This window comes from Aspergillus bombycis (genome assembly GCF_001792695.1).
Source record: "Aspergillus bombycis strain NRRL26010 chromosome Unknown contig00018, whole genome shotgun sequence".
NCBI classification, from domain to species: domain Eukaryota; kingdom Fungi; phylum Ascomycota; class Eurotiomycetes; order Eurotiales; family Aspergillaceae; genus Aspergillus; species Aspergillus bombycis.
The window spans coordinates 227,887-254,921 of NW_019170020.1; the positions used below are offsets into that span (position 1 = coordinate 227,887).

Sequence of the window (27,035 nt, forward strand, 5' to 3'; positions counted from 1 at the left end):
AATTCTCCTTGGACTGGGCCTCCGATGCATGATTTTCAATCTTCAGCTGAAGCCGAGCGCCAAAGGTGCACGATTTGATATAGTGAGTGCCCCAGCTGCGAAAGAATCGCGCGTATTTGTCGTGGACCTCCTGCGTTAGGTTCCACTCAGGAAGGCGTTTCACGGCGTGAACGAGATCCGGGTTGATCCTCGAATCAGTCTCCCCATGGCCCTCAAGTGCCAAGGTAAAGGATGTGTGGTCCACACTGAGCACAGCATAGTACATTGTACTGCTTAGGCTCGAGCCGTAGCTATACTGGGCGGACGCGCTGGCCGAGAAACCTGCATAACTGCCACTAAGCGAAGCATTGACATCAAGATCCCGGGCGAGCTCATCGCCGGATTCAACCCTGAGGGAGTTGACGACAGTTTTGCGGTTACCAATGTTTGCTCGCACATTTTTGGGTAACAAGTAGGTTTTCCCATCCGCGAATGTTGCCTTGCGTGTTTCATCTGCAAGTCCCACGATGGTACTCTTGTCTCCTTCTATGATATCCATGTTGAATGGGTCATGTTCTGTCACGTATAGTCAGCAGGATCAGTCCAGTAGCGACCATGGGGAAAATATCTGGCAATTCATGTCTCTTTTGGTGCTCGCAATTGTTCAATTAGAGGGGACTTTACCTCCTGGAAGCATGGTAAGGCTTTGGCCAAGAAGATTGGCGTCATTGAATGTCTCCTCTTCGGAAGCCATGGCGATGTGTAAACGAAACTTGGTTTGAAAGTGGTGAGCCTTGGAGTTAATTCAGTAGTGATTGCTGGAACTGGTAGGGCATCTCAGGCTGTTTAGATATTTTCATAGAAGACTTTTTCATCTAGGTGACCGCTTCAGCAGCCAAATGCCAACCTTGTGGCGGGCTGAAAAAAAACCCAAGATTCGGCCCAACCCCCACATCACGATGCAGGTAATCCGACCCTTATGACGTTGTCTATGTAACTTATAATGCTCATTATGCACCTAGAGAACACAAATCCATTGAGCAAGAGGCCCGAGTGTTAATGGAAAACTGTCAGACCACAGTCCTCTAGTTTGATCCCTGGTAACCCTCTCAGAATCCGCTCTGTGCACGCACACACGTATACTATCGAGTGGTTATTTGCTACTGTGATTCGTCACATGCGCCAGAACGGATGAGCTGAAAACAAGGGACCCATATGCTCTGGCTGTAAGGAGATGGGAGGAGATGAAACTCGAGGATCTGCACAGATGGTTGTCGGTATATATAGAAGACCGAAAGTCAGTCACCAGTCGCTGATATAGACTCATTCAGATGCATAGAACTGAGCACTTCCGTGATGACCACTCTCCCTTTGCTGCAATAAAGCTAGTAAAGTAGTATACATATGCGGGCCGAGAAGAGGGTAGTACGTGGCTCTGTACACACGAATCGAACATCGAACATCGAACAACAAATACTTGCATTAGTATCCTATTCAGTAGGATCGGCATTGCAGAGGTCCATTAGTGTATACTGTCTGCTGGTGGTCACTGGTCCTTCCCTCGTCGCGGGGTCGTTCCACGTGACGTTTGCTCCTGCTTACTAGTGCCCAATCTTCTAGCTGATGAGAGTGGTTTGTACTTTAGCAACAGACGATGATCCTCTTCAGCTAATTTGCTGGCTTCACCGCTCGGGCCGTCTAGCCTAGAATACTCAAGGGGACAATAGTGAACGCGGCCTGAGTATATCTCGGTGCGGATTCGGTTTCTCAAGCGGTGAATTCTCTGACTCTGAAGACGCTTTTGTGGATGAAATGTCGCTGGAAATAACTTTGGATACCTGCAGGAGATGACACGATTTGATCTTGATATCACATCAATGTCCACTAGAAGCATGGACCAGATGCATGTCAATTGAGTGGTGATGGAGAGAACCCTGTCGGCTGTGAGGGAATCTATGCGGAGGAGGATTCGATGATGATTGGCAAGATAGACCGCAGCAAACGATGCATATATTCGTTGGCCATTTCATAGTGTCCTCCTCAAGTGACGGCAATTCTTTTGACTGATCCAGCAAATCGTCTTCCTCGTCAATATTCCAACTGGCGCGATTTTCTCCGCTCCTCAGCTCGTTCAGCTGGAACAGTGCAACCATATCCGTGGTAACCTGGATGCGTCTAGTGAGTAGCTTTTCCTCGCCAAAGCTCTCTGCATCGGCCCCGTAAAGGATTTCCACCAAGCGTGCCCGCTCGGCAAAGATATAATCAGCAGTAGGCAGTTGTCAGCTTTCATCGTCAATATTGTCATCATCAGAGGTTGCATGGGACTCGCCAAGAAGTTGTTTTATCTGACTGTCCACTTCTAATACGGGCGGATTGTGAACCTGGTCTTTCCTAGCCGCCTCTGGTGTATCGGTTGCCAGCCTCTTTCCAAGTTTAGTGATTTCTTTTTTGACATTCTCGTGCTTTGATAGAGGTGCGGTAGGCACTCCTGAGGCGGTCGAAGAAGACCGACATGTTAAAGATAGCGTTCCATGACTTGTGATTGATAGTATCCTTTTAAAGACTATCTCATCAGACTTATCAAGGGCCCTTTATGGCAGCTGGCCAGTAAAGTCTCCGATTAAGACTGCTAGTCCGCCCCGATAGGTCAAGGTCTCCTGCTTTCAATCGCCGTGTGGAGGATGTCGGGCTTCCACCGAGGAATATCCACACTTTCGCCAGTAGTGCTCGACGACGGCGATATCTTTTAAGATATTCGGTTTGAACTCTGGAGGTAACCATCCAAGGCTACGAAACTGTTCCAGCCTTGCTCGAGTTTCGTTGCAAAGGATGGGATCAGTCCAATATTGGTGCTCCTCACGCTGAGCTGACCGAACGAGTGGACGTGCCATTTGGAAAAGCCAAGATAAATGATCAGGAGTAGAACCTGGGAACACAGGCAGCAAGGCTCTCTACGTTGCTTTTGGGGATCGGGGGTGGGAGATGAGAAGAGAACTGGGAAAATGTGAAGACATCGATGGGGGGGGAGTATCTTATAAGCGCCCAGCCGGGCTGGGAAGACAAGGGAGGGCGCCTGGATGGGACTGACTACAAAGGGGAGTCATCTTCGGCGTCGACTTCATAGATCCTCATATTCATCTCGTTAACTAAACTGGCAACACTGTAACCCTCGCTATTGGGGAAAGATACATTTCACATCGCTGCTCCTCAAGGCAATTTGCGCCTACTGTACACCTGGATATGCCCTATTACTCCCACCTTAGACTTTCATATCCAACACACACCGAATACAGTCACCACTCTTCATATGCTGGAAAGCCGTATTGATGGTCCCCAGTGACTCCCGATGAGTGATATATTCATCCACCCGGAGGTAGCCGGCGACGTAGTCATCGACAAGAGCGGGTAGCTGAGACCGACCCTTGATACCACCGAAGGCGCATCCCCTCCACACTCGCCCGGTCACTAGCTGGAATGCTATATCACTAGTCAGCAATGTGATCACAGATAGACCGACAGCCAGCAGATTGAGAAAACTTACGCCGAGTGGCGATTTCCTGACCAGCCGCAGCAACACCGATAATGATACTCTCACCCCAACCCTTATGGCAGGATTCAAGGGCAGCACGCATCACACCGACATTTCCGGTACAGTCGAAGGTATAATCGCATCCACCGTCAGTGAGCTCGATAAGTTCCTCCTGGATAGTCTTGCCGTTCTTGAGTTTGGTCGGGTTTACAAAATGTGTCGCACCAAATTTGCGCGCCCACTGTTCCTTATCATCGTTGACATCAACCACAATAATCTTACCCGCTTTGTTCTTCACCGCACCCTCAATCACCGACAAACCAATGCACCCAGCGCCAAAGACGGCGATATTCGACCCCTCCTCCACATTGGCAGTGACGGTAGCGGCGCCATAGCCAGTAGTAATACCACAGCCCAACAGACACGCACGATCTGTCGGTGCCTTAGGCGTAACAGCCACGACCGAGATATCGGCCACAACGGTGTACTGAGAGAAGGTGGAGGTTCCCATGTAGTGCAGGATGTCTTTGCCGCGGGCTCTGAAGCGAGACGTTCCGTCGGGCATCACACCTTTACCCTGCGTGTTACGGATCTTTTGGCACAGGTTGGTCTTCCCGGACTTGCAAAACTTGCACTCGCCGCATTCGGGGGTACTGGTCATCATCAGCGAGGGTTCTCACCCAGGTGAGATCGGAGAAATCACTAACTAGAGCGCGATGACTTGATCACCGGGCTTGACGGTGGTTACGCCCTCACCAACAGACTCGACGATACCGGAGCCCTCGTGACCCAGGATAACAGGGAAGGCTCCCTCGGGGTCTTTACCAGACAGAGTGTAGGCATCTGTATTGTGGCCACCACCATGTTAGCCGATACGACTCAAATTGGAAAGTGAAACAAATTTATACAACGTGGAAGAACGCACCGGTGTGACACACGCCGGTGTGCACAATCTTAATGCGCACTTCATGGGCCTTCGGAGGGGCAACCTCGACATCCTCAATAGAGAATGGCTCGCCGGCAGCCCAGGCGATAGCAGCCTGATGTTATCAGTCACAATGATGCACGAGATATACTGCGAACGTCTTTACCTTGCAAGTAATGGTCTATCATTTCATGTTAGCACAATATTCGAGAAGGAGCGCATCTCATAGAATAACATTGGTTTTGGTTGGTCTGGAGGTAAAGAGTGGCTACTCATCGTCCAGCGCGATAGACGGAAAGCTTGGAGGATGTATTGGAGATCAGGGCATGGGGGCGGGGAACTCACTTTACCAACGGTACTAGTCATAGTGAACGCGTTTTGCCTTTCAAATGACTGTTTTTCCAGGGGATTTGATTTAAAGGTAGAATTGAATGAGGGAAGAAGTTTTGCCTGGGTTCGAAGTGGTCGAACTTATATAGAGCGAGTCCCTAGCATCCTCGGTGGTGACAGAAGTATCATGACAACAGAAATGACGTCTACCAAGTAAAAATCGAGCATGGGAGTCATCAAGAATAGTGGGTTTGAAAGGATTTAATCGGAGTTATCAGGGTCGAGAATGTGGGGAGCGGCAGACACGAAGACTCAGCTTGTCATAATAAAGTTAAACGTGGACCTGGACCCATGGTCATGGAGGCTAGAATGTCCATAACCTTATCAATCCTGAGGCGGGGTCCCAAATAGGCCTAGGTAGGATGGCAGACAGAGAATGAATCCACCGGCTCCTCTCTGAATATAGGACATAACTTGAGGATCATCGCTGCCAGCTAGTGCGGCTGCCGAATAGTACTCATAATAAAGTTAAACGTGGACCTGGACCCATGGTCATGGAGGCCAGAATGGCCATAGCCTTATCAATCCTGAGTCGGGGTCCCAAATAGGCCTAGGTAGGATAGCTGACAGAGAATGAATCCACAGGTTCTTCCCTTGATATAGGGGACAGCTTGGAGATCATCGCCGCAAGCTAGTGCAGCTGCCGAATTAGTACTGCCGATTTGGGGTATAGTATCGAGCCAATCGGAAGCACGCTCGGCAAACCGCTGCCAAGCATTCACCAGACCTAATTGTGTTCGCTTCTCACCTTATCTTCACGATTCTAGCTTTCACAAGTACCAACAACCAACGCGCGCCTCCCCCCCTCACTTCAAGCTTCCAGCTCGAGACGGAGCTGTAGACCAGTAACATGTTTACGTGGCAAACTCTGTCAGACCACCTCCCTTCAGTTCCCCTCATATTTTCTGGGCGATGACTCTAGCCTGCTAGTTCGGGACAAGAAGTCATGATGTCAGGAATACTATGGATAGTTAGATCGGCAAGGTATTTCTAATCCATACCCGGCATGACCTATAAAGGTCTTTCAGGGGAAGGTAGCTTTCATTCTGAAATGTCTTTCTGCACCGTTCCCCAAGATCAGATCCCCCAAATCAACAATGTCAAGTAAGGAAAAGGTAGTCATCATTGGCGGTGGATGGGGTGGTTATCGACTGGGATACGGCATCGACCACCGAAAATACGATATCACCCTTATTGCGCCGGAGAACACGTCTGCTGTGACTCCCCTCCTCGCCAGTGCGGCTTGCGGGCTGTTTGACCCCCGTCTGGCCCATGAGCCCATCCGCCGGAAGGACTTTCATGCCCAATACATCAAAGCCTTCGTCGTCGACATCGACTTCAGCCGGCAGGTGCTCATCTGTCAGCCAGCGTTCGAAGAGCTGAAGGATGATCGCTTCGAAGTATCATATGACCGCGTGATCCTCACGCCAGGCTGTCGAAGCAACACCTTCGGCATCCCTGGGGTGGCGGAGAACGCTATCTTTGTCAAGAATGTGGCCAATGCCAATACGGTCCGGACTCGTCTGAACGATATCCTGGAGATGGCCTCGTTACCCGGGACATCGGAGGCGCGGCAGAGGCAGCTGCTGCATATCGTGATCGTTGGCGGTGGTCCCACTGGTATCGAGGTGGCCGCTGAATTGACCGATCTTTTCGAAGGTGATTTGGGAGTTTTATTCCCACACCTCAAGGACCTGACGTCGGTTTCGGTGATCGATGTCGCACCCCAGATTCTCGCCCCATTTGACCAAAAGTTATCAGAATACGCGTGCGGTGCACTGAAAACCAACAAGGTCAAGGTCAAACTCAACTGCCACATCGTCAACGTTACAAAGGACACCATCGAGACCCGGGAATCTGGGATCAGTGGCTACGGGATGCTCATTTGGGCCACCGGAAACAGGTCGATACCGCTGGTCGACCAACTGCAACTTCGGAAGACCGAAAAGGGCCTTGTCCGAATTCTGACAGACGACCATCTCAATGTCTTCTCACCCGATGGCAATGTGATACCGAATGTGTTTGCAATGGGAGATGCGGCCGACATTGAGGACGGAACACTGCCGACAACGGCCGAAGTTGCAATCCAGAAAGCGGATTATCTCATCCGCCTTTTCAACTCCGGTGGAAAGGATACTCGGCCATTTCAATACCAGCAGCGGTCACTGGTAACATACACCGGTGCGTGGGACGGTGTGGTTCAAGGGAAGCGCGAGTACACCGGCTACGGTGCATGGCTGAGTTGGAGATCTGGCAACTTCTTCTGGACGCGGTCGTGGAGGAGAAGGGTCCTGATGTGCTATGCGTGGTTCATGGATTGGCTGGATGGGAGAGAGATCATTCGCAATTAGTTGTGGTGGGAAAAAGAATGGAGAGTTGTATTGCGTAATGCATATCGATCACTGGTGTTGTTGGGATCCTTCGATTATGTCTATTGGCCTCGACTCGTACAGCCTTTTGCGCATTTTATGTACAGTGAAAATATAGGTCCTAGGTAGTCCGTTCATATTGTACGTTGAGGTTCAAGGAATGGAATCATTTTAATAAGCAGGGATTTACCCTTCCTCATCAAACGCCGAACCTTCAGTATAGTTATAATGGATGCTAGATACGGATATTTTAAATGCTCTGTATTATTAACCTCAACGTCCCCGTCAGAAGGTGCTTGGCTCCGGTCTGCTGTGGGCACTCTTTTCATATATTGCACCCGGTGTTATGCGGCTTAGCATTGCCGACCACGCTATCAACCCTGACCTGTACATGCGCCTGAGCAATCAGGGTTTCTGGTCTACACGTTCGCAATGTTCTACATTGCCGTGCTTAGTTTCTTCAAGCACCATCTTCCCGTCCTCCGAAGTGTCAATTCCTAGCCTCGTCCTGATGCTCACAATGCGCTGCACGTCCGCTTCACCGTCATTCCCACCAAACAATGTATCCATTTCCTCAATGGGAACACCATTCGTCTCAGGAACACAGAAATACGTCCATACCCCGAGGGTGATCGAAAACACCAAGAAGAAGTAGAACGTGCCGAAGGTGATGGATTGCAGCATCCTCGGGGTGATTAGCGCGACGATGAAATTCGAGAGATAGTTAGCGGCAATCGCGACACCAACCGCTTTGCCGCGCGTCGCCGGGGGGAACATTTCCGATGGCATCACCCAGTTCACACAGGCAATGCTGAAGGCAAAGGTGCCGATATAGACCCAGACAAAGACACAAGCGGCCCAGCCGGCGGCCGGGTGTTGAGAAAACCGGTCCTGGTAAACCGCGTACAAGGTCGCGACTATCAGTTCGGCGATCGACATTCCGATAGATCCCAGTATCAGCGTTTTCCGCCGTCCCCACTGGTCCAAGTACATCACTGCTGGGATGGTGCAGATGAAAAACACAATGCCTACGACTCCAGTTGCCAGCAGATTCACCGAGTTACCTTGCAAGCCGATGGCCTCGAAGAACTGTGGGGCATAATATATAACCGCGTCTGGTATGGTCAGTGGATGGGTTTCTGTTGGGCTGAAATGAACTTACTGATGCCCGTAAATTGCTGGAGGATCTGGAGTAGACATGCTATTGTTGTGCGCCTCCTCAAGTGAGGTACTGTGAAGAGCTCTTTATACTGATTCCAGGCAATCTGGAGCCGCGAGCTGTTCTCGCCATACTTTGCGACCCTACTCTCCTCATCGAACAGTCGCGCAGCTTTTATCTCGAGAAATTCAAGCGTGAGTCTGTAGTCTGTATCAGGAAGCCGTCTTAAGCGCACTAAGACCTGCTTTGCTTCCTCTTCTCGACCTACCGGAACGTCAGTTATGTGAAGTAATACCAACTCATCGACATCGCATACCTTTATTCATCAACCAACGCGGGCTATAGGGAAGGAAGAAGGTCCCCACAGCCAAGATAGCTGACGGTAAGCATTGCAAGGCGAAAGGGATTCTCCAAGCCGCCTGACTTTGGCCCGCACCTGTACCACCAATGTACTGTGTTCCATAATTGATCCAAAAGCTGCTCATAATACCGAGCGTGATCGAGAGCTGTTGCAGGGCCACCAATGCGCCTCTGATATTTGGGGGCGCAAGCTCGGAAAGGTAGAGAGGAACAACCATCGCCAACATCCCAACTGCGCAGCCAAATACGAAGCGACCAACGAACAGCATCGCCACGTTTTCTGCGGCACATTGGATGACGGAGCCGACGAGGAAGACGATGTTGGCACATAAGATTGACCAACGGCGGGACAGGCTATCGCTGATGGGACCATTCGCAAAAGCCCCACACATCGCACCCAAGGTCATGATTGAAACTAGCCATCCTTGGAGAGTTGCGTTTTCGGTAAGGGTTGGAAAATGCTTCGCCTGGATCGGGACATCGAAGTTAAAACTCAGTCCAAGGCAATGCATATGATGTCAAACACCCAGGAAAATGACTTACAAAGTTGTTCATGACAAGCACACCAGATATCACGCCCTGGTCATAGCCAAAGAGAAACCCGCCTATCGAGGCGAAGCATGCTAGCCCGAAGATGCGAGGTTCATTGATTATCCCTTTGTACCCTGTGGGACCGTATGTAACTGTGTGACCACCTGCCATCGCTAGCTATGTATAATGTGTGTTGGCGTGGTCCCGTCCGTCTACTCGGAAAGGAATACGCTTCGCGATCAGGATAGGCAGAACAACTAGGCACAGCAACAAGCCAGCGATAGCAACGGCTAAAAAGGAGGTATTGGAGAAACTGGCTGGTGGTTATATTTCTTCTAAATACAGAGCATGAACTAGAAGATATTGCTGAAGGGTTGATCAATGCCTATCTATATACCCCAGATTCCTGCCCCGGACTCTTACCCCGGACAACCTACCCCACACTATCTAGGGTTTTGCTGTTCACTGCTAATAACATACAAGAGTGGCAAAATATTGCATTAGACTATCTTAGAAAATACTGGTTTCTATTACCCCCCACCTGTCGTATTCTGGTTGTCTCGGTGGAATCACCGAGACAGACCCACAGGTCTCGCTGCGGTACCTAGTCCCGAGCCTAATCTTGTGGGCTGAAGCCATCCTAGGTCGGTGAAAACGCCGAAAAATGGACAGATAGAGTCCTCTGGACTATCTCTGATTTCCTTCCCCAACATGACAGATGGGGCTAACGACCTTGGTCCCATGTGCCGAGCGGTGTCAACCCCCGTAGTCCTATCACACAGCACAGGCCCAGTATCAACATGAGTAGTTCCGAGAACGGATTGCGCTCAGCTAATAGAATCGCGACGGGCGAAATACCGCGTGTCATAACTGCAAACTCTGTAACCGTTGCTCGGACAAAACTCCCTGTGCCAGCTGTGTCAACGCGGTGGAGTTTCTTGTCAATACCACTCACCACATGGGAGGCTTGTAATGGCAATGTCAAAAACGTATTCTCTGCTGGAGGCTTGACACAAGTACTTGGCCGACACGGACTTGGAGTGCACGGTTCAGTTCCGTATCAAATGTTGATTATTATTATGGCCATGGAGGTGTGGGGGAGATGATAGATATTGTGGTTTACTGTACGCGTTGGGTCGTGTTACCCTGCTGTCGTGTGATGTGCGTCAGGATCAGTAGAGGTAGCAGTGGTGGAAATAGGAGTTAAAGAGGATGAGCTTAAAAATTACTAATGTAATGTAGCATGGCAACGTTGCTGAGGATACTGAGCGACTTTCTATAGGAAATTATCGTCTCAGCGTGAAATCTATGAGGCGAGATATTCGTAACTACCCCTACGCGGTTATTTAATACTTGAATTTTGGACTATTTTACCAAAGGAATATCATACATCTTCAGCCCATTGGAAATCGACTTACTGATGCCTTCTTAGCGGTCCAGCAGATGCCAACTTCCCTTCCAAACCCCCTTTATATGTCATTGCAGTGAAGTTGGTCGCGTACATAAATGTGGACTATTCACACACTCTGTGTAGGTAATTGTATACGCAACGACATTTGTCGGCTGCGTGGTGCAGATACTTATATCTCTTGCTATCAATCATCCCATCACATGACTCTGATTTCATTTGTTCGAAGCGGAATAGAGCAGGGCATATCTCTGTTCCCAATACGAGTCGTCAGGAGATAGAGTGTGATCGTTCACAGACAGAGTCGCTTTTGACTAACATGGCGCATCGGGCGAGATCGATGAGGAAAAAATGGGAAATGAAGCTGTTAGTGAAAGAAACTATGGATGTGCAAATTGAATTGTTGAGGTAACGTGGCAGTCATGAACTATTGGTTAATTGACGATTATCTGCTTTAGCTAACCTATCCTATTGACCTTTATATTTTGTTCAATCAGTGCAGCCATCTATAATACTGCCTCTTTACACCTGGTTACAAGAAATGTTTATATACTTGGGTTCTTCATGAAGCCCTAAAGCTAACATACACGGCAGAACAGCTATGTTAATTACATGTCTTGATTACGCGGAGGAAGGCTATTCCGGTACTTTCTCACACACGGCTTAGCTCCGTTCTGTTTTAGGGCTTTGGAAGAAATCACGACGGTGAACAGCGACCAGCTGTACTGCGCTTTTCAGACATTAATCTTGAACACAGGCATATCACACCTATATCTATACACACTACAGAGTAGCAGCTTGGCATGAGGATATTATTATCTGGGAGTTGACCTTTTCATATAAATCCCACTTAGGACAATGATGTTTACTTTATCTATATCTACAGTTAATATATAGTTCAGCTGCCTTACAAAATGTTGTCGATGGAGTTAATGACACGACCTGCTCAATTGCCACATGATCTGTTACGTGTATTCAATTTATCAAGGCCTCACTCTCTAAATTATTGTAAATCATTTAATCTGCATTCTTCACCCCAGTCCCGTCTCCATAAAACCCTCCTTTTGCAACTATCTCTGCTCTGTATTTCCGCCCTATTCATGATTAAGGCAACCGTCATCTCTTTTACCGTAACCGGGGTATACTATATAGGTGCGATCCAGGGCTTCTGAATTGTAGATTCAGAATTATTTGACCTTTTGGCCTAGTTGGGAGCGTGTTCATCTGGATCGCACGCCCTCACATCCACTCAAATTCTGTCAAAATGATCTTTGATATCAAGCCTCAAGTCTAAGTACCCTCCCTCATTCTAAGTCATTGGACCATTTCATGTCCTGATTCTAACTATTCAAGCATGGGAAGCTATGCGTACTAGGCCATTGCCAGACCTAGAGGCACAAGAAGGTCGTTGAGTCCAGAGGCACATCCCACTTTGTAACTCACGCAGTGATTTTTCACTTTGAGAAGGATGATACAGGCGCAAAGGATGACGCAATAACACTCAAAAGCTGCTTCAAGACACCTTCGACATCACGCCAACAGTATTTATTATCCAACGCTCTGAGATATGGCCTGCAGCAGTACTTCGACAGCATATCTACAGTGTCTGCAGCACCATTAACTCACTATATCAGATCAGCAGTTACGGTCGCTACCAATCGTCACTTCCATAGGACTACATAATATACGCCGTCGTCAACCGTGAGCCTTCACTCAAATTACGGAGTGCAGATGGGCAGCAAAATACTCAATGGCAGTTTCTCAGCACTACCTTCTGGCCTGTTGTCACAGGTTTTGATACCCTAGGCATTTTAGACTGTTGTTATGCAGGAGCAGCGTGTAGTTTCAGCGACCGGACTGCTGATGTCCTGTCTGCTTGGGGCACTATAGGAACAGCCAGATCGTGTGTGGCTACGTACATTACCTTCACGCAATGGCTGGCCGCAGCCGCACAAAGTCTGCGAGAGCCGCAACCCTATGTCATGGCCGATGGCCCCCTACAGAGAATTCAGGAGACAAAAACACCTGATGCGCCGGATGCCAAGTTAACAAACCTGAGACAAAGCCCCCAGCCAATCTCTCATCCATTTAAGAAGAGGTCATCAGCCTCCCAACCACCCATTCAGAGCAACATGAGACCTAGAGTCTCGTCTGTTACGAGTATTCTGGTGAAGCTTTCACTAGTTGGGGCTCCACAGGAGACATTGGAGAAGTTTACCGTGATTATCCAGACAGTACCGTCAGAGTTTAATGTTACAATCGAACGAGCATATGAGTCGATGTCGACACTCCTACTTCTGTTAATGTCGTGGTCGACGTTCTCCAGCTTCTCTACGACGATCAACCTCACTTTACTCGGCCCTATACAGGGTCCAGCGTTGATGCCACCAAGCCAAAGCACCTCACATGAGTGAAGGTATATGTTCTTGGTGGTAGGCGGTGCTTCTCTGTACGATATGAACGAAAGGCTTTGCCCCAGATATCTCCTTGTTGTGCGCATTGATCGCTTAAATACTGTTTTCTTTGAGGGTGTGAACACAATAGTTCAGTCAGGCGTATATCTCTGTCACCGTCTCTCCCTGCCTGACTCAGATAGCAGCCGTTTTATTGAGCTCCTTTTAACTGTATGATTAACTGCAGCTAATATATCGCAACATGTCGTATGACGATTTTGATAAACGAGCTCAAGAATATGCACACGATGATCTAAAGTCGGCGTTTTAGGCCTGCCTGGGTGGGTGCGTATAGTATTACTAGTACGCTGAGATTGAAGGCGAATCGTAGATTTGATTGTAGAAAGCGAGAGCTCTGGGTGAAGAATTTTGACATTTTTAGCACCCCAGCCGATAGGGCTGAATAGCTTCAAAAGCAAGGCCTTCTACACAGTTACCTTAGATTGTTAGCTCAGGCAGTCAAGCCTGGTTGGTGGGTATGGGGGCTCACATACGTACCTTAAGTACTTCTGCAAGGTCCTCACTAGGACGGGTTCTGAAGAAAGCCAGTGGGTCTGCGAAGCTTAGCTGGCTCCAGGCACATCAAATTAGCCTGCGCCACAGTAAACGACCGTTCCTGTTTCTGGAATAGTGTGCACATGGGTCATGTGATCATACATGCGCACCCCAGACGTTGAACACCGCGTTTTGTTTTTCAATCAGCACAACCGCCAAATCTACTCAGATTTGTTGAAACATAACTCAATCACTAGACTATACTTGCCTTTGCAATGCCTCTCCCCGACCTTCCAAATGAGGTGCTACCTCTCATCATTGAAAGCCTACCAACTGCCAAGGATGTTCTTTCTATATAAAGATCGTACCCACGTATTCACGCTATTCAACATATGGGTCCCCTATACAAGCATGGCGTTAAGCTCTGTCAAGGCTCATCGCTGCTATGGTACCCACAATAGGATATAAATCACTTATAGAGGCACTACTGAAAAGGGGCGCTGATTCAGAGTGCAGAGATAAGGATGGTCAGACACCTCTAGTCTGGGCTGCTTCTTATGGATGTGAGGATGTGGTTAGGCTATTACTTGAACGTGGTGCCGAACTTCACAATGAAGGTGATGAAGGCCGTACACTAGTGATATAGGCTACCAAGAATGGACACAATGGTTAGGCTATTGCTTGGAAGGGGGGCTTATATTCATAGCGTCGATGGTTCGGGCTATACACTAGTGATGTGGGCTGCCACAGCTGGACACGAGGGTGTGATTAAGCTGTTACTGGACAAGGGCGTTAATTTTAATCGTGGAGATGATACTCATCGCATATCACTAGCATATGCTGCCACCGAAGGTCATGAGCGTGTGGTCAGACTGCTACTTCAACAGGGCGCTGATCTAGAGTGCAAAGGCCAGACGGGTTGTACATCACTGATCTCGCCTGCTATAGAGGGACAGGTTGGCATAGTCCAGCTGCTGCTTAAAAGGGGTGCTAATCTAACTTGTCAGGATGACGACAGCAATACAGCATTGATATACGCTGCTAGCCATGGGTGCGAGGATGTGGTTAGGCTGCTGCTTGACAATGGTGCCGATATTGAGTGCCAAGACGCGAATCGCATGACAGCATACTTCTGGGTTCACGAGAAGAAATATCATGATGTGGCCCGCCTGCTGCTTCAGCATGGCGCTAAGCAAGTGTAGTATCCATATCCAGACCTAGGTGTTGTATTGTCGTCATCCTCCCTCCAGTCTATCCATTGCAGAGGCTGGAACTCTCAAACACCCAGCTCCCCATATCTCACTAGGGCCAGACCAGCTTCCGGTGGAATATTCAAATCAAACCTATCCATCTTTACCCCCATTGTCTTACACATATCGGGAATATCGTCAATACCTGCAATCTGTCCCTGGACTCGTGCAGAGCTAAGTTAGAGATGAATCCGTAAATTGCTATACCCAAACCGTCAGAGATCTACGGACAAATTCGAGTTAGAATTTCTTGACTAGCGCTGGAGGATGCCTCATTAAGGCAGACCCACGTTAGACAATTCTCTACGCGGGCGAAGCTGATAGGCCTTCCTTCGATCGCAAGCGGGTATGCGATGATCATGGATGGTGTGCTGTTCTGCAGGCTGTGTCGGGCATAATCGACAGCCCTCCAGGAGGCTCCGACATGGTATGCCCAACGTTTAACCACAGCGGATCCCGTTCAGAATCAACCATCGTGGAATGATCAATCTCTGAGAAAGCTTCCCATCCACTCTGACCCACCCCTGCTAGCCACGCAATGGGATGTCGCGAGATAACACTTTGCATAGGATGATATCATCTGCACGTCTGCAAATAATATTTGAAATCGGCCAGCCAGCTCGCTCGTGGTGTTACACTGTGATCAGCACACCCCTCCCTTAGATCTGAGCCAGCCACAAGAATGATCAGCGTGTCTTCGATGCCCAATCAGAGAGACAAAAGCGCTGTAAGATGGGTTTATTAGTGCCACGTTTTAGGGTCACTGCCACCGTTCGAGCCTCGCTTAGGTCTTGGCGGTGGGAAAACTTATCCGGAGGACTACCCGTGGTTGCTTTGCGAAATCACTATCCATTTCGCCCGAAAGGGAGATCAGCAAGGGCATTGCATATGATATAATGTGCAGGTTACAATCCTTGCGCATTAAACCCAGATGCCGCCACGGATTAAACCAAACAAATCACGGGAAATCACAACGACATGCAGCATAGCGGGCTAGTCTACAGCATCACAATGCCTCACATCGACGGGCTTCCGGTTCGCGAAGTACTCCCTCTGAGGTGTTAGTTCCATTATTCACACTCGATCAGCCTACAGGTCCCTCGCAAAGCAGTAGCCATGCAGTACTTGCCTCACAGTCGTGGTTGCATAATTGAAATTACCTGTCACATGGGGTTTACGTGTGTAAGTACGACATGTTGCATCACCTCACATCCTAGTTAGAGGCCTGAGTCCCAGAAGGATTTCTGTTATTCGTGCTCGTTCCATGTACTGCAATGGTTTCCATGCATAGTGTATACGTGATCTAGTGGAATGAGAAGATGGCCGAGTGTGAACAAACGGAGAGGCATTCGGTTCATACTGCATAAGAGAATACGTGGGTAACCCACAGCTAGCATATGCATACAGACGAAATGAGTAAACTACGAGAATTCATCAGATGGCTGGCTGAAAAATAATCTGTGCGATTTACACAGTGACGGAACAAGATCTGCCAGTCTGGTGTGTGTATACTATACCCATTCTGCACGCGGCACCTGATGACAAGGTCTGTGCATGTCTGATGGCGAAATACAAGGAAGCAATTGGAGAGAAGGGCGACTTTTACAGAATACTATGACCAAAGTGTAGATGCATGCATGCGTGGTCGGGATGGACCGTGAACCTAAAGTTGTGGGTGCTTAACGACCTTGTGAGAAATGCGAGTAATGGAACTTTTGTTTGTTCAACTTCCATTTATGTAATATACTAATAATGTTGGTAGGTGTGTTGAGTCCAAGAAACGTGCCAAGAATCAAGTAGTGTTCTCATATTGTCACCGTTGTCGCTGAAATAAGGAATGATAGTGATTTCTTGGATTCTTCAATCGGGTCCGGCGCTCCTTCCAAACCTGAAAGGTCCCCAGTGCAGAAGTTTATAATCCCTCGTACGATTTGGAGCACGGCTATAGTCAATCATGTCTGGGATGGGTCGGAGAAGGTCAATTCCATAGGCCTCAGATCGACATACTCTAGGCTGCCTTGCTCGCAATCCTGCTTAGGCGAGAGGGTGGAGTCGACCTTGCCCCCCGCGCACACACTTCGTCCACAATGGCTGCGACTTCCTGCAGCATTCATCTGAAATGCTAACGTGGGGAAATGTCCGGCCATTTGGCGGAGCGTATGGTGTACAGGTGGGACTTCCACTACGTTGCAAAGCACACTCCACTTCTGGTGCCCAGAAATGAAGCGAGGTGATCATTAGATATTCGCCCAAGAGATACATGTGCAAGTCTCATCGCATATGACTTGGTACTTGTTATGATACAAGAGGATTCTCGAGCAAGAGGAAATTTTGATTGGAGCATCTGCAGGCGTGCGAGGCCGGGAATATATTCCCCATAGCAAAATAATTCATGCTATGCCACCGAAGCACTACGACTAGGCGTGCCATTGTATGGTGCTAGTAGATCCCGGTCTATAAATACTGCGAAGCTACCTCGTCTGATCTACCATCCCATCCACATCAACTTGAAGTATTGAACATCCCACAGCAATCAGCTTCCAGCCCCTATCACTGAATTCGTTTATTCTTCCCCAGACTGAACGTTATGGCAAGTGAACCTGAAGTGAAGGTATTCAAAGGCAAATACACTCCAGGGGCAAAGGACTTTAAGGTGTCAACTAGAGATGACCCGCTGCATACACCTAACTCCGAAAGCACGCATGCTCTCATTGTCGGCGGTGGTGTCAGCGGATTGCTGGTTGCATGGATGCTTCTTGACCAGGGCACCCGAGTGACAATTCTTGCCAAAGAATGGGCACGCACTTGGGACTTCAGCGAGTCGCGTATCACGTCTCAGATTGCTGGGGCTTTGTGGGAGATGCCTCCCGGGGGTTGTGGCCTGACTGAAATCGAATCCCCAGGCCCTGGCTGGGCTACTGTGCAACATTATCGAGACTGGGCCATGCAAAGCTATGCATTCTATACAGCCTATGCAGACATTTCCGACGAACACGAGAAAGGTGGACACTCCTTGGGCCTCTCCGTCGCCAAGCTTCATCAGTTTTTCTATGAGGATGTCATCTCTGACTGCTCCGACAAAGCATTACCAAGATATGAACACAACAACAAGTATAAGGCCGTCAGATCTTACGTCATCGAGGATGATGACAAAAAAGCCAGGGATTACGCCAGCCAAAAGATGATTCGCAATCATAAAGTGTACCACAACAAACAACAAATCGCCGATGGTTTCAAGAAACCATCTATCAATCTGCGCTACGGGGGAAAAGACTTTGAAAGCGGCTACACCCATGACGCCCCGATTATTAATACTGACAAGGCGTTGGCCTATCTCATGGCGCTTGTCCAGCGAAAGGGGGCAACACTGGAGACCCGAGTGGTGAAAGATCTGAAGGAAACTGGTCAGCAGTTGCTAGTAGACTACAAGGCCGATATCATTGTCAATGCCACAGGCCTCGGTGCCAAAGAGCTAGTCAACGACCAGGACGTGTACCCGGTTCGTGGCGCAATCCGTCGCGTTGAGAATACACGCTACAGCAAGTTCCGTCATCTAAATGATGCCTATCTAGTTCCCGCGCAAATGGGGCCGGGAGATGTACCCTCCAAGACGGTGTTCATTGTGCCTCGAAACGATGACATCCTCTACGTCGGCTCCATCATCCAACGGCATAGCAATACGATGAATTTGACTCCTGAATCGCCCGAGGTCCGGCAGATGTGGGATCGGGCGGGAGAATTTATGCCCAGTTTGAGTCACGCTGGTTTTGTGAACCACTTTCCTTTTGCCCAGGGCCTGCGTCCATTTACCAAAAAGAACGTCAAGGTTAGAGCCGATGAGGACTGTGGATTTCCTCTCGTCCATAACTATGGACATGGAGGGTCTGGCTGGACACTCGGCATTGGAACCGCTCAGTGCGCGGTGTACATTCTTACGACAATTATCCATGATAGAAACAGTCTTTTAAATGTGGTTAAGTACGCAGCTGTGCCGCCGGATACAGATACGAAGAACAGGATTGACAATGCAATCAAGGGGACCTTGGGACAAACTGAGCAGGAAAAGGTCCTAGAAGCGCTTAGGAATTCGGACAATGCAAAGTCCTACTTAGCTAACAGGCTTCTCGATGACAAAACTGTTTTCATACAAATAGTCGAGTCAAATTGTGAGCAGCCTGAGAAGGAGGATTTCCTCGATGCCATTAAGGGAACCTGCGGAGAAGGTGACAAAGAAGACCTCTTGAGCAAGATTAAGGCTTCACAACTTCCAGTATTCTACCTGAAAGACAAGCTGATCGGTGATAAACCTGTTCACCTGACAAGCAAGCTTCTCGCTGATAAACCTGGTCTTTTGCAAGTGGTTAAGCACTCACAACTGGACGCATCTACGAAGCAGAACCTTCGGAATGCAATCAAGGGAGCACTGCGACAAGAGGACAAAGCCAAACTCTTGGGCATGATTCGCGATTCAACTGTGGAGAACCTCGACAAAGATCGGCTTGCAAAGGTTGTTGATTTGTGGGTTGCAGAATTGAGCAAGGCGTCGGCCAAGGTTGTCAACGATGCTATATACCGTCCAGCTTCACCTGCCCCCTCAAGTGCAAACTCAGCCTGACATTTGGGTCCTTTGAGTGACTCGGGGTTCTTATTCCAGTGTGCCCCTATTGCCATGTGTTCATCGAAATTCAGCCCGTGGTGCTTCCTCTTTTCAATCCGCAAGAGATACTATATGTCTCTCTCTAGAAATGTTATTGATAGTCCGTTTTCAAGTTTAAAATAGGTTTTTTCCGTCGAGTATATCAATATCCGTAGGACTAAGTAGTAGCTAAATATCAACCCTAATGATGAGTAATTAGGCAAGAGATCATGTTTTGGACATGTCGGGATTTACTCCGTCGCACCGGGTGGGTCAGGGCTTACCGGCCTCGGAGATATCTCCGAGACGACCATCCATACGCACTGGCGAAGGAATAAAACAAGAAGAGTTGAATTCAGTCGTCTATAGAGCTCCTTGTGGATAGTGGAGATTCTCCAAACGTATATACATCACATTGTCAACGGGCGAAACTTTTCCTCTCTTTTAGGTAACGCAATTCACCCTACGTGCTCCGCACTAGCGAACTCGTCACTCTTAGAGGACAGAGAATCGGGTCGTTTCGCCCGTCTCTGGACTTCATTATCTTCATGATGGATGAACCTAAGCGGGCGTTTTGTCGAGGTGGCATCCGGATCACCAGCCACGATCAATGGTGGGTTGGACCGATAGTAGGCGTCCACATCTTCCAACGTTCGGTTTGCTGCAGCCTGATCAGCATGTATTCCGTGAATAGAACAGCTATTTCGTGTCAACAAACCTGTCTCCGGATAGAGGAAGTAGATAATCGGTAGGAAAACCGCGTTAAGCACCGTCCAGACGATCCAGAATTTCCATCCAATGTTCTGGATCCCAATGGGTGTGATCTCAACAATGGCAAAATTGGTGATCCTTGTAAAACCTCACGTTAGTTCAAGGCACACGCTAGTGATTCTAGTTGACATCTCCTACCAATTCGTTGCGGTTGCAACCGCCGCTCCTTTAGTCCTCATCGGTAATGAGTTGATTTCCGTTGGATACAGCCAGGGCACGCCGAGCATTCCCATCCCGAATGCAATATGGTACAGAAAAAAGAAGGCCACTGACGCAGTGGCGTATACCTTATCGATCTCTGCAAACCGAAGCAGGATCGTAATTATCAGGAAGCAAACGACCTGGCCAAACCCAGAAAGCATCATCAGACCTCGGCGGCCCAGTCTCTCGACCACTGTAACCGCGAGGCAGGAGAAGACGAAGTAGGACGTCGCATTGCAGGCTGTCAACAATCGGGCCAGGCTATTGGAGAGCCCCACTGAGTTCATTAACACCGTGGGCAAATAATAACTCATGATGTTTATTCCTTTAGACACGCCATACTTGATTAGTTGGGGTTTACGTAGGAATGTTGTCCCATTGCTCGAAATACAAACACACCTTGAAGCTGCTGGATGGCCTGGGTGCCGGCGCCTAGGAGCAACCGGCGAAGCGTTTTAGTACCGTCAGACTGCCGACGAAGTACGAGGTCTCTCCAGCGAACGGCGTTATCACGCTCGTACTGGATGCTAAACTTGATTTCGTTGTGCTGGGTCGTGATATAGGGGTCATCGATGGACATTCCTTCTACAGCGGCAAGCACCACTGACGCTTCCTCATGACGATCGTGTGCTATAAGCCATCTGGATGCATATCAGAATCACTTGCCACTCTCCAAGCGGGGGATCACCAGCATACCTTGGAGACTCAGGAAGCCACGGGATAGTGAGGAACAACATGATCACAAGGACAAGCTGCAAAGCGATGGGCAGACGCCACGCGATGGGTCCCTCGTGGAATGATAGCCCGTAATTGATCCAGTTGACAATACAGTACCCGCCGACATTCAACCCCAGTTCAAAAATAACGAGCTTTCCTCTCCATTTGGCCTGTGCAGTTTCGGTTTGCCAGATGGGTGCCGTAGCTGTGTTCATACCATTGCCGACTCTGTACACCTAGTTAGTCTATCCCGTTCAGAAAGTTGGTCCGAAATTCAAATAGATTCACCCTAGCACAACCCGGCCAACGAACATCTGGGCCAAGCTGTATGATGATGCTTGCAGAATGGTTCCTACAGCTATAATTGCAGTACCCAAGAGGAGACAATATTTGCGGCCCTGGCGGTCTCCGATCGCAAAGGCGAGAATGGCACCGAAAAAACAACCAATGTCATAGATGGCAGTCACCGTTGAAAGTGTCGTAGTCTTTGTAGGGCCGACTAGGTCGTGGAGCTCAAGGAAGTCTTGTGTCACTACTACGCCGCCTGCCAAAAGGTGGTTAGCTTTCCTGTAGTATTCATGAGGGGGGAGCGATATACTGAAGACACCCTGATCGTATCCAAACAGCGTCATGTCCACACCGCAAGCGACCTGTGGTTTCACCCTTGTTATAGTCTGCTCTTAACTGAGATGGAGTATCGCAAACACCACGACTTACTGTAAGCCAGAAGGTCAGCCATCCCCCAGTCAAACCGAAGTAGGGTTTCTCGGTGGACAGCATCTTGTGAACTACGAGCCCAAGTACTCGGCAGTATTGAAAGTGTTAGTACACACAGGCACTGGGGTCGGGCTCATGCGTAAGGGCCAACCTTTATATACGCAAAATCACCGAAAGCCAATACTCGACTACTTCAGCAGGCTGCCCCGGATTGCCGGGGGAAAAACTGGGGAACAATGTTCGCGTGGCCGAAGGCAACCCGACAATTACCTTGCATAGCTTCCCCGCCTATCCCATCCGAGGTCCATATGTGATGCCATTGTGGGGTATAATACCTGCGCTATTTTCCGGCCTAGCTCGGCAGCTGAGGGCTTCCATCCAGGAGAAGTCTACGTTTACTCATGTCTAGGGAAATGGGGCACCAATCACGGACATAGAGCCGAAAGACTGGGCGACGGTAATCCACCGAGAGTCCCAGATGATATCCACACTACCTGAATAATGGCTCCGTTACATTGGAGACTACTCCAGATGTGAATATGGAAAATGGTGTAGGTATTTGCGCATACTGCTGGTCTTCAATGATGTCTTCTAGAACGTTGATAAGCGATTGTGTGTCATCTCACTTTGTGATGCCTTCGTCAATCTTCGCTGGCTCCAAGGGACCAAAGCTTACAGGGCCCGCCTGCCTATACACTATCCGTTAAAAGAGCAAAATTCTTCATCGTCTGGATAAAGATAGAATGGTTGTTAAGTGGTGCCACCAGTTGTACTTCGGGTCTATCTGCGAATGGCTAAGGCTTGCCGTCCAACGTCCCTTAGTGAAGGGTGACGATGAACAGTAACATACCATGCGTAGATCAGAATTCCGAGGTGATAATACTGTCGGACATTCCTCCGAGCTGGTAAATGGCTCCTACTCTTTGCATCCTTGGCTCTCGGTCCGCTCAGCGCCATGGCTTATACGCATGTTCAACAGGAAACCCTAATTATGTTTAATCTGGGCTGCTCCGTGTTACGCAACATCACCTTTTCCACCCAAAGAAGATAGAACGGATCTCATATACCGAATAATGTAAGAGACCTTCTAACGAAGCGAAGGGGAAAATATGTCAGAATGAATCTTTTCATGTTTACTTTGCTTCGGTGTGCTTATTCGAATCCCACGCTCGACTGTTCGAGCTCAACGATTATTTCCATTCTAAGGGGAGTCTTCATCCCCACACCTGCTGTATTATCTTATGGGTAATCCCAGATGTACATAGTCAGTCCATAGTTATATATCTAAATCCTAGACACACATGGTTGCAGCCTCTGCCCTCCCAAGCTTCTCATCCGTCCCCGTTGTCAGTGGCCACGCTTCACTTTTCTGCCCCATATAGTATGTATCCCCTAATAACCCATTCAATTGTTATTCTGCTATGTAAATCAGAGGTTCTATTGCTGGAAAACTTGAATCTGCAGAAACAAGGACGAAATAAAAAGACCAAGCTTACATTAAGCTTAAATGAGGCGACGCATTCAGAATATATATTTTTTCTGGATGGGAGAGGTAGGGCTCCATTCATTTCATTCAATTATAAGAAACGATATCAGTAAGGCAATGAAAAAAGATCAGAGAGATCTAGAGCCCAAAATCCAGATAATATGTAGGTGTAATATAGATGGATCAAATATTGACACCGTTACCTAGAACAGGAATATGGCCTGCCTAAGGGCTGCCTGGAGAAAAGTGGGTCGGTCAGATGATCGGGAGTCGGTTTATATCGGAATATCATCGCGATCTTTTCTTCCAGCCAAGAATACAAAGTGTTAGGGTCCAGCCCGCAATGGAGACCCCAACCTACCCTAGAGAAACCAAGTCACGATGGGCGTGCATCCCATGCCGTACCCGCAAGGTAGTCCACTCTACCTTCACGATTCCGACCATATCGCTCTAACCTTGATCGTTCTAGGTTAGATGCGACGGGAATCGCCCATCCTGCGCACGATGTAATGAAAGAGGAGATAGCTGCCAGTACAGTGCTGTAAGGCAGCGCCCTCCGAAGCATAAAATGTAACACTCCTGCATTGGATGATACCTACAAACTTGCTTATCCTGTGCTCACCATGTGACATAGGTCCTATCGTGCTCTAACTCAGCGATTGGAGAATATGGAGCGTTTGATCTCGGAATCCATGCATCTCCCTACTAGCCAAATGAGACGCGAATATCTCCATAATATGACAAGCCAATTGAATCAGCAGACTGCCGGGCTCTCGCCGGCTCCAACTCAAAGTCCGCCAACAATCAACCTCTGCTCGCTGGAGGATAGGTCAATCTCTCTTGACATGAGGGATAGGAACGGCGGGAAATTGTGTATAGGTAACTAACGCTCTGCAGGAAAGGTACAGGATTCACAGACCATAACTAATTTAACCACTATCTAACAGGATCATGCGCTATACTCTCTCCCGACGGTATCCGCTGGATAGATGCACTGGTAGGCGACGACAGCTTTAGCTCCCTCCTATCCGGTCTGAAGATTCCAAGGAAGGTACCTTTGGGAAAGTTTGAAGGGCGGGTCAACCATCCTTTACCCCCCAATGATATGATCACGGCATGCGTCAAAGGTAATGGCCTCTATGCCTCTTTAAAGTTGCTCAAACATCTCATACCCATCAGACTTTACCGCCACCTACAATAGCTCTATCCATTTATTCGAAGACGATTACCTGGCTGAAATACTTCAAAGGCATCTCAATGGCCAATCTTTCTTAGATGCCACATCGTATGCTGCATTAAACATTGTTTTAGCCCATTCACTTGGCAAATTTGACAATATGCGACACGATGAAGCCGAAAAGTGCTTCGAGAATTCTTTCAGTATCCTCCCTGCGATGATTCTGCAGAGCCCCAATAAGGCTAGCATCGCGACAATGCTTTTCATGGTCCTGACCCTGATTCTTACAACGAGAGCTTCTTTGCTAATTGACCCTAGGCTATGTATCTTGTATACACATCTAGAAGCCATCCTTCTGCCACCATCCTCGGAGCCGCTGTTCAGTCAATTCTCATGGCTGGCTATCACCATATTGTACCCACTCAAAGTAGCTCTGCAGCTCTGCACGAAAGAAGACTGCTTTATCATGCCTTTATACTAGAGCAAGACTTGTCCATGTACCATTCAACACCGCCCTCACTTACAAGCGACCTGCTCTCCTCTCTGCCAGAGGAGGCTCCAGACGATGGGCGCAACACGCTTACGTTTGACGATGGCTCTACATTAAACTGGCTCCGTGAACAGGTCATCCTTGCGAAGATCCAAAACAAAGTCTACGACAGGCTTCGCTCCCCGCGGGCCTCGACGCAATCTCCAGAACAGTTATATGCCGACGTGATGGAGATCGATGAAGAGTTGCAAAGTTGGAGGCAGAAAATCCCTGACATGGCTCGGCCACAAACTCCTTTAGGCGGCTTAGACAACATGCGGCTAATGTCCCTAACAGTACTCCATTTCTGCTACTTTCAACTTCTTATATCTATTCACTCCGTGGTATTTAGTAAAGCTGTCCCTCTTTGGCATCAATACGAAGACAGTGACTTGGTCATCTCTAGTGTGGCATTGTGCGTTAGTGCTGCGCGGGCCTCGATCTCCTTACTGAACTATCATGACCATGGCCACCCGTTCACTATGTTAGTGGCCACAATCCTGCACAAAATAACAACAATCAGAGAAATACTAACAGCCTTGCCAGATACCTGCTATATCACATCGCATGGACCGTCGATATCCTACTTATCAACATCTTGGAAAACAAAACTACCCCGCAGGCCCGTGAAGATTTAAATCTTCTAGGCACGGTAATTAGGTTTTTTGAAAAGCATGATCCAAACTACGAAAGTGCCGTTCCTTACCACATCAGTCGGCTATATTACCAAGTTGCTCTTCGGGCTATCAACAATGCTACTGCTTCACAAAGCACCGATCTAGAACGCCCTGCCAGAGCCTTGGCTGCAACTAAGAACAATGACGACGCATTGGATACAGGTACAGTAACACCGGCTTCGGGTTCGAACGGGTCCCCGAACCCTCAATTGTACTCGTGGGGGATGCAGCTCAGCTTCCTGCCTGAGCTTTGGCAGGATCCTCATCTGGCCATGTTGGATGACCGTTTAGCTGAGCACTCACCCAACGTCTAGTCTGGATGTATGGCTGGTGCTTGATAAAACTACGAGAGACATTAATCAATTAGCGAAACATAAACATGACGACATAACTAGAAGGACAAACGATAGATATTATATGAGGATCTGATAAAGATCCAACCGAGGCGGTACGTTGCTTTGAAAGAGCAACGGTTTGCGACTCGCATTGTCCACTGGCCTTGTGGAGGATAGCTTACGCGTTGGGCCCCAGTTACAACAAGGCTTGGTCTTGATTCGCTCGGTTGGGCCTGGAATAAACCATACCCAAAGCAGAGGCGGCTCTCGTGAGCGTTACAGCTGGCTAGAGACACTGACCCAGTCCATCGTGTCTTGCGCGATACTCTCTCATCACGGTTCCCATGGCACGAGGTTTCTAGTGACTGTACATAGACCACACGGTCCACGCCAATGGCTTTCAATCGGTGTATGAATCAAACAGGAAAGGCCTATATGTCGGAGCACGATTTGCTGAAGCGCTAGTCTGTACTCGCTTGTGGGACCTAAATACAGGGAAACCTACCAGCAACTGTACAAGTGAAGCTGGCACAGCCCTGGAATCCTCCGTGGCCAAGAAGGCAACATCTTTGTCATGACTCCGGAATTGAGTAAGAAGAATCAAATGGCGGATACCCTGACTGATAAACACTTTGATGTAAATTAAATCTTAGCGATAGAGTATGCCATGTATCAATGTGCGGCTGTGGGGATAAGACAAGTGACTGATGGCAACCCGGAAAACCCAATAGATCCATCCCAAGCATGACCTCTTCTCTTTCCTCAAGGGTTAACACAATGCTGGGTTTCGTTAGGCCCTTAAGGCCCGGGGAGATTCGGGGAGATAAGCAGAACCCTGGCAGTGTCGGTGCTTACATGCAAGCACGTCTCAGGGCCGGAGTAAGCTGCATGCCCATCTTTCCCAGGCGTATGTCACCAACACTGTCCTTGATCAAGGTATA

General features: G+C 48.6%; 7 protein-coding genes across 7 annotated transcripts; 4 read left to right on the top strand and 3 right to left on the bottom strand.

Annotated features, from left to right (window-relative positions):
* Window positions 1–3,238: 3,238 nt before the first annotated feature.
* On the bottom strand, window positions 3,239–4,799 carry ABOM_002881 (S-(hydroxymethyl)glutathione dehydrogenase/class III alcohol dehydrogenase; the record flags this gene model as incomplete). Its single annotated transcript, XM_022530011.1, has 6 exons — window positions 3,239–3,456; window positions 3,521–4,161; window positions 4,216–4,351; window positions 4,434–4,548; window positions 4,600–4,614; window positions 4,779–4,799. The coding sequence occupies 6 exons, from the start codon at window positions 4,797–4,799 to the stop codon at window positions 3,239–3,241; spliced, it is 1,146 nt and encodes a 381-aa protein (XP_022391882.1).
* Window positions 4,800–5,920: 1,121 nt separating this feature from the next.
* On the top strand, window positions 5,921–7,174 carry ABOM_002882 (putative disulfide oxidoreductase; the record flags this gene model as incomplete). Its single annotated transcript, XM_022530012.1, has 1 exon — window positions 5,921–7,174. The coding sequence occupies one exon, from the start codon at window positions 5,921–5,923 to the stop codon at window positions 7,172–7,174; it is 1,254 nt and encodes a 417-aa protein (XP_022391776.1).
* A 423-nt stretch (window positions 7,175–7,597) lies between these two features.
* Window positions 7,598–9,413, bottom strand: ABOM_002883 (sugar porter family MFS transporter; the record flags this gene model as incomplete). The annotated part of the gene is made up of 4 exons (XM_022530013.1): window positions 7,598–8,307; window positions 8,355–8,615; window positions 8,668–9,178; window positions 9,255–9,413. 4 exons carry the CDS (start codon window positions 9,411–9,413, stop codon window positions 7,598–7,600), a joined length of 1,641 nt encoding a protein of 546 aa, XP_022391877.1.
* Window positions 9,414–14,263: 4,850 nt separating this feature from the next.
* Window positions 14,264–14,800, top strand: ABOM_002884 (ankyrin repeat domain-containing protein; the record flags this gene model as incomplete). The annotated part of the gene is made up of 2 exons (XM_022530014.1): window positions 14,264–14,554; window positions 14,606–14,800. The coding sequence occupies 2 exons, from the start codon at window positions 14,264–14,266 to the stop codon at window positions 14,798–14,800; spliced, it is 486 nt and encodes a 161-aa protein (XP_022391857.1).
* A 2,635-nt stretch (window positions 14,801–17,435) lies between these two features.
* On the top strand, window positions 17,436–19,463 carry ABOM_002885 (FAD-dependent oxidoreductase; the record flags this gene model as incomplete). The annotated part of the gene is made up of 1 exon (XM_022530015.1): window positions 17,436–19,463. One exon carries the CDS (start codon window positions 17,436–17,438, stop codon window positions 19,461–19,463), a length of 2,028 nt encoding a protein of 675 aa, XP_022391878.1.
* A 479-nt stretch (window positions 19,464–19,942) lies between these two features.
* ABOM_002886 (sugar porter family MFS transporter) lies at window positions 19,943–21,953 on the bottom strand (the record flags this gene model as incomplete). The annotated part of the gene is made up of 8 exons (XM_022530016.1): window positions 19,943–20,145; window positions 20,203–20,333; window positions 20,394–20,733; window positions 20,856–21,097; window positions 21,153–21,401; window positions 21,462–21,717; window positions 21,772–21,823; window positions 21,891–21,953. The coding sequence occupies 8 exons, from the start codon at window positions 21,951–21,953 to the stop codon at window positions 19,943–19,945; spliced, it is 1,536 nt and encodes a 511-aa protein (XP_022391879.1).
* Window positions 21,954–23,757: 1,804 nt separating this feature from the next.
* On the top strand, window positions 23,758–26,073 carry ABOM_002887 (fungal specific transcription factor domain-containing protein; the record flags this gene model as incomplete). The annotated part of the gene is made up of 7 exons (XM_022530017.1): window positions 23,758–23,777; window positions 23,846–23,917; window positions 24,011–24,255; window positions 24,324–24,503; window positions 24,556–24,821; window positions 24,872–25,566; window positions 25,629–26,073. 7 exons carry the CDS (start codon window positions 23,758–23,760, stop codon window positions 26,071–26,073), a joined length of 1,923 nt encoding a protein of 640 aa, XP_022391777.1.
* Window positions 26,074–27,035: the final 962 nt, after the last annotated feature.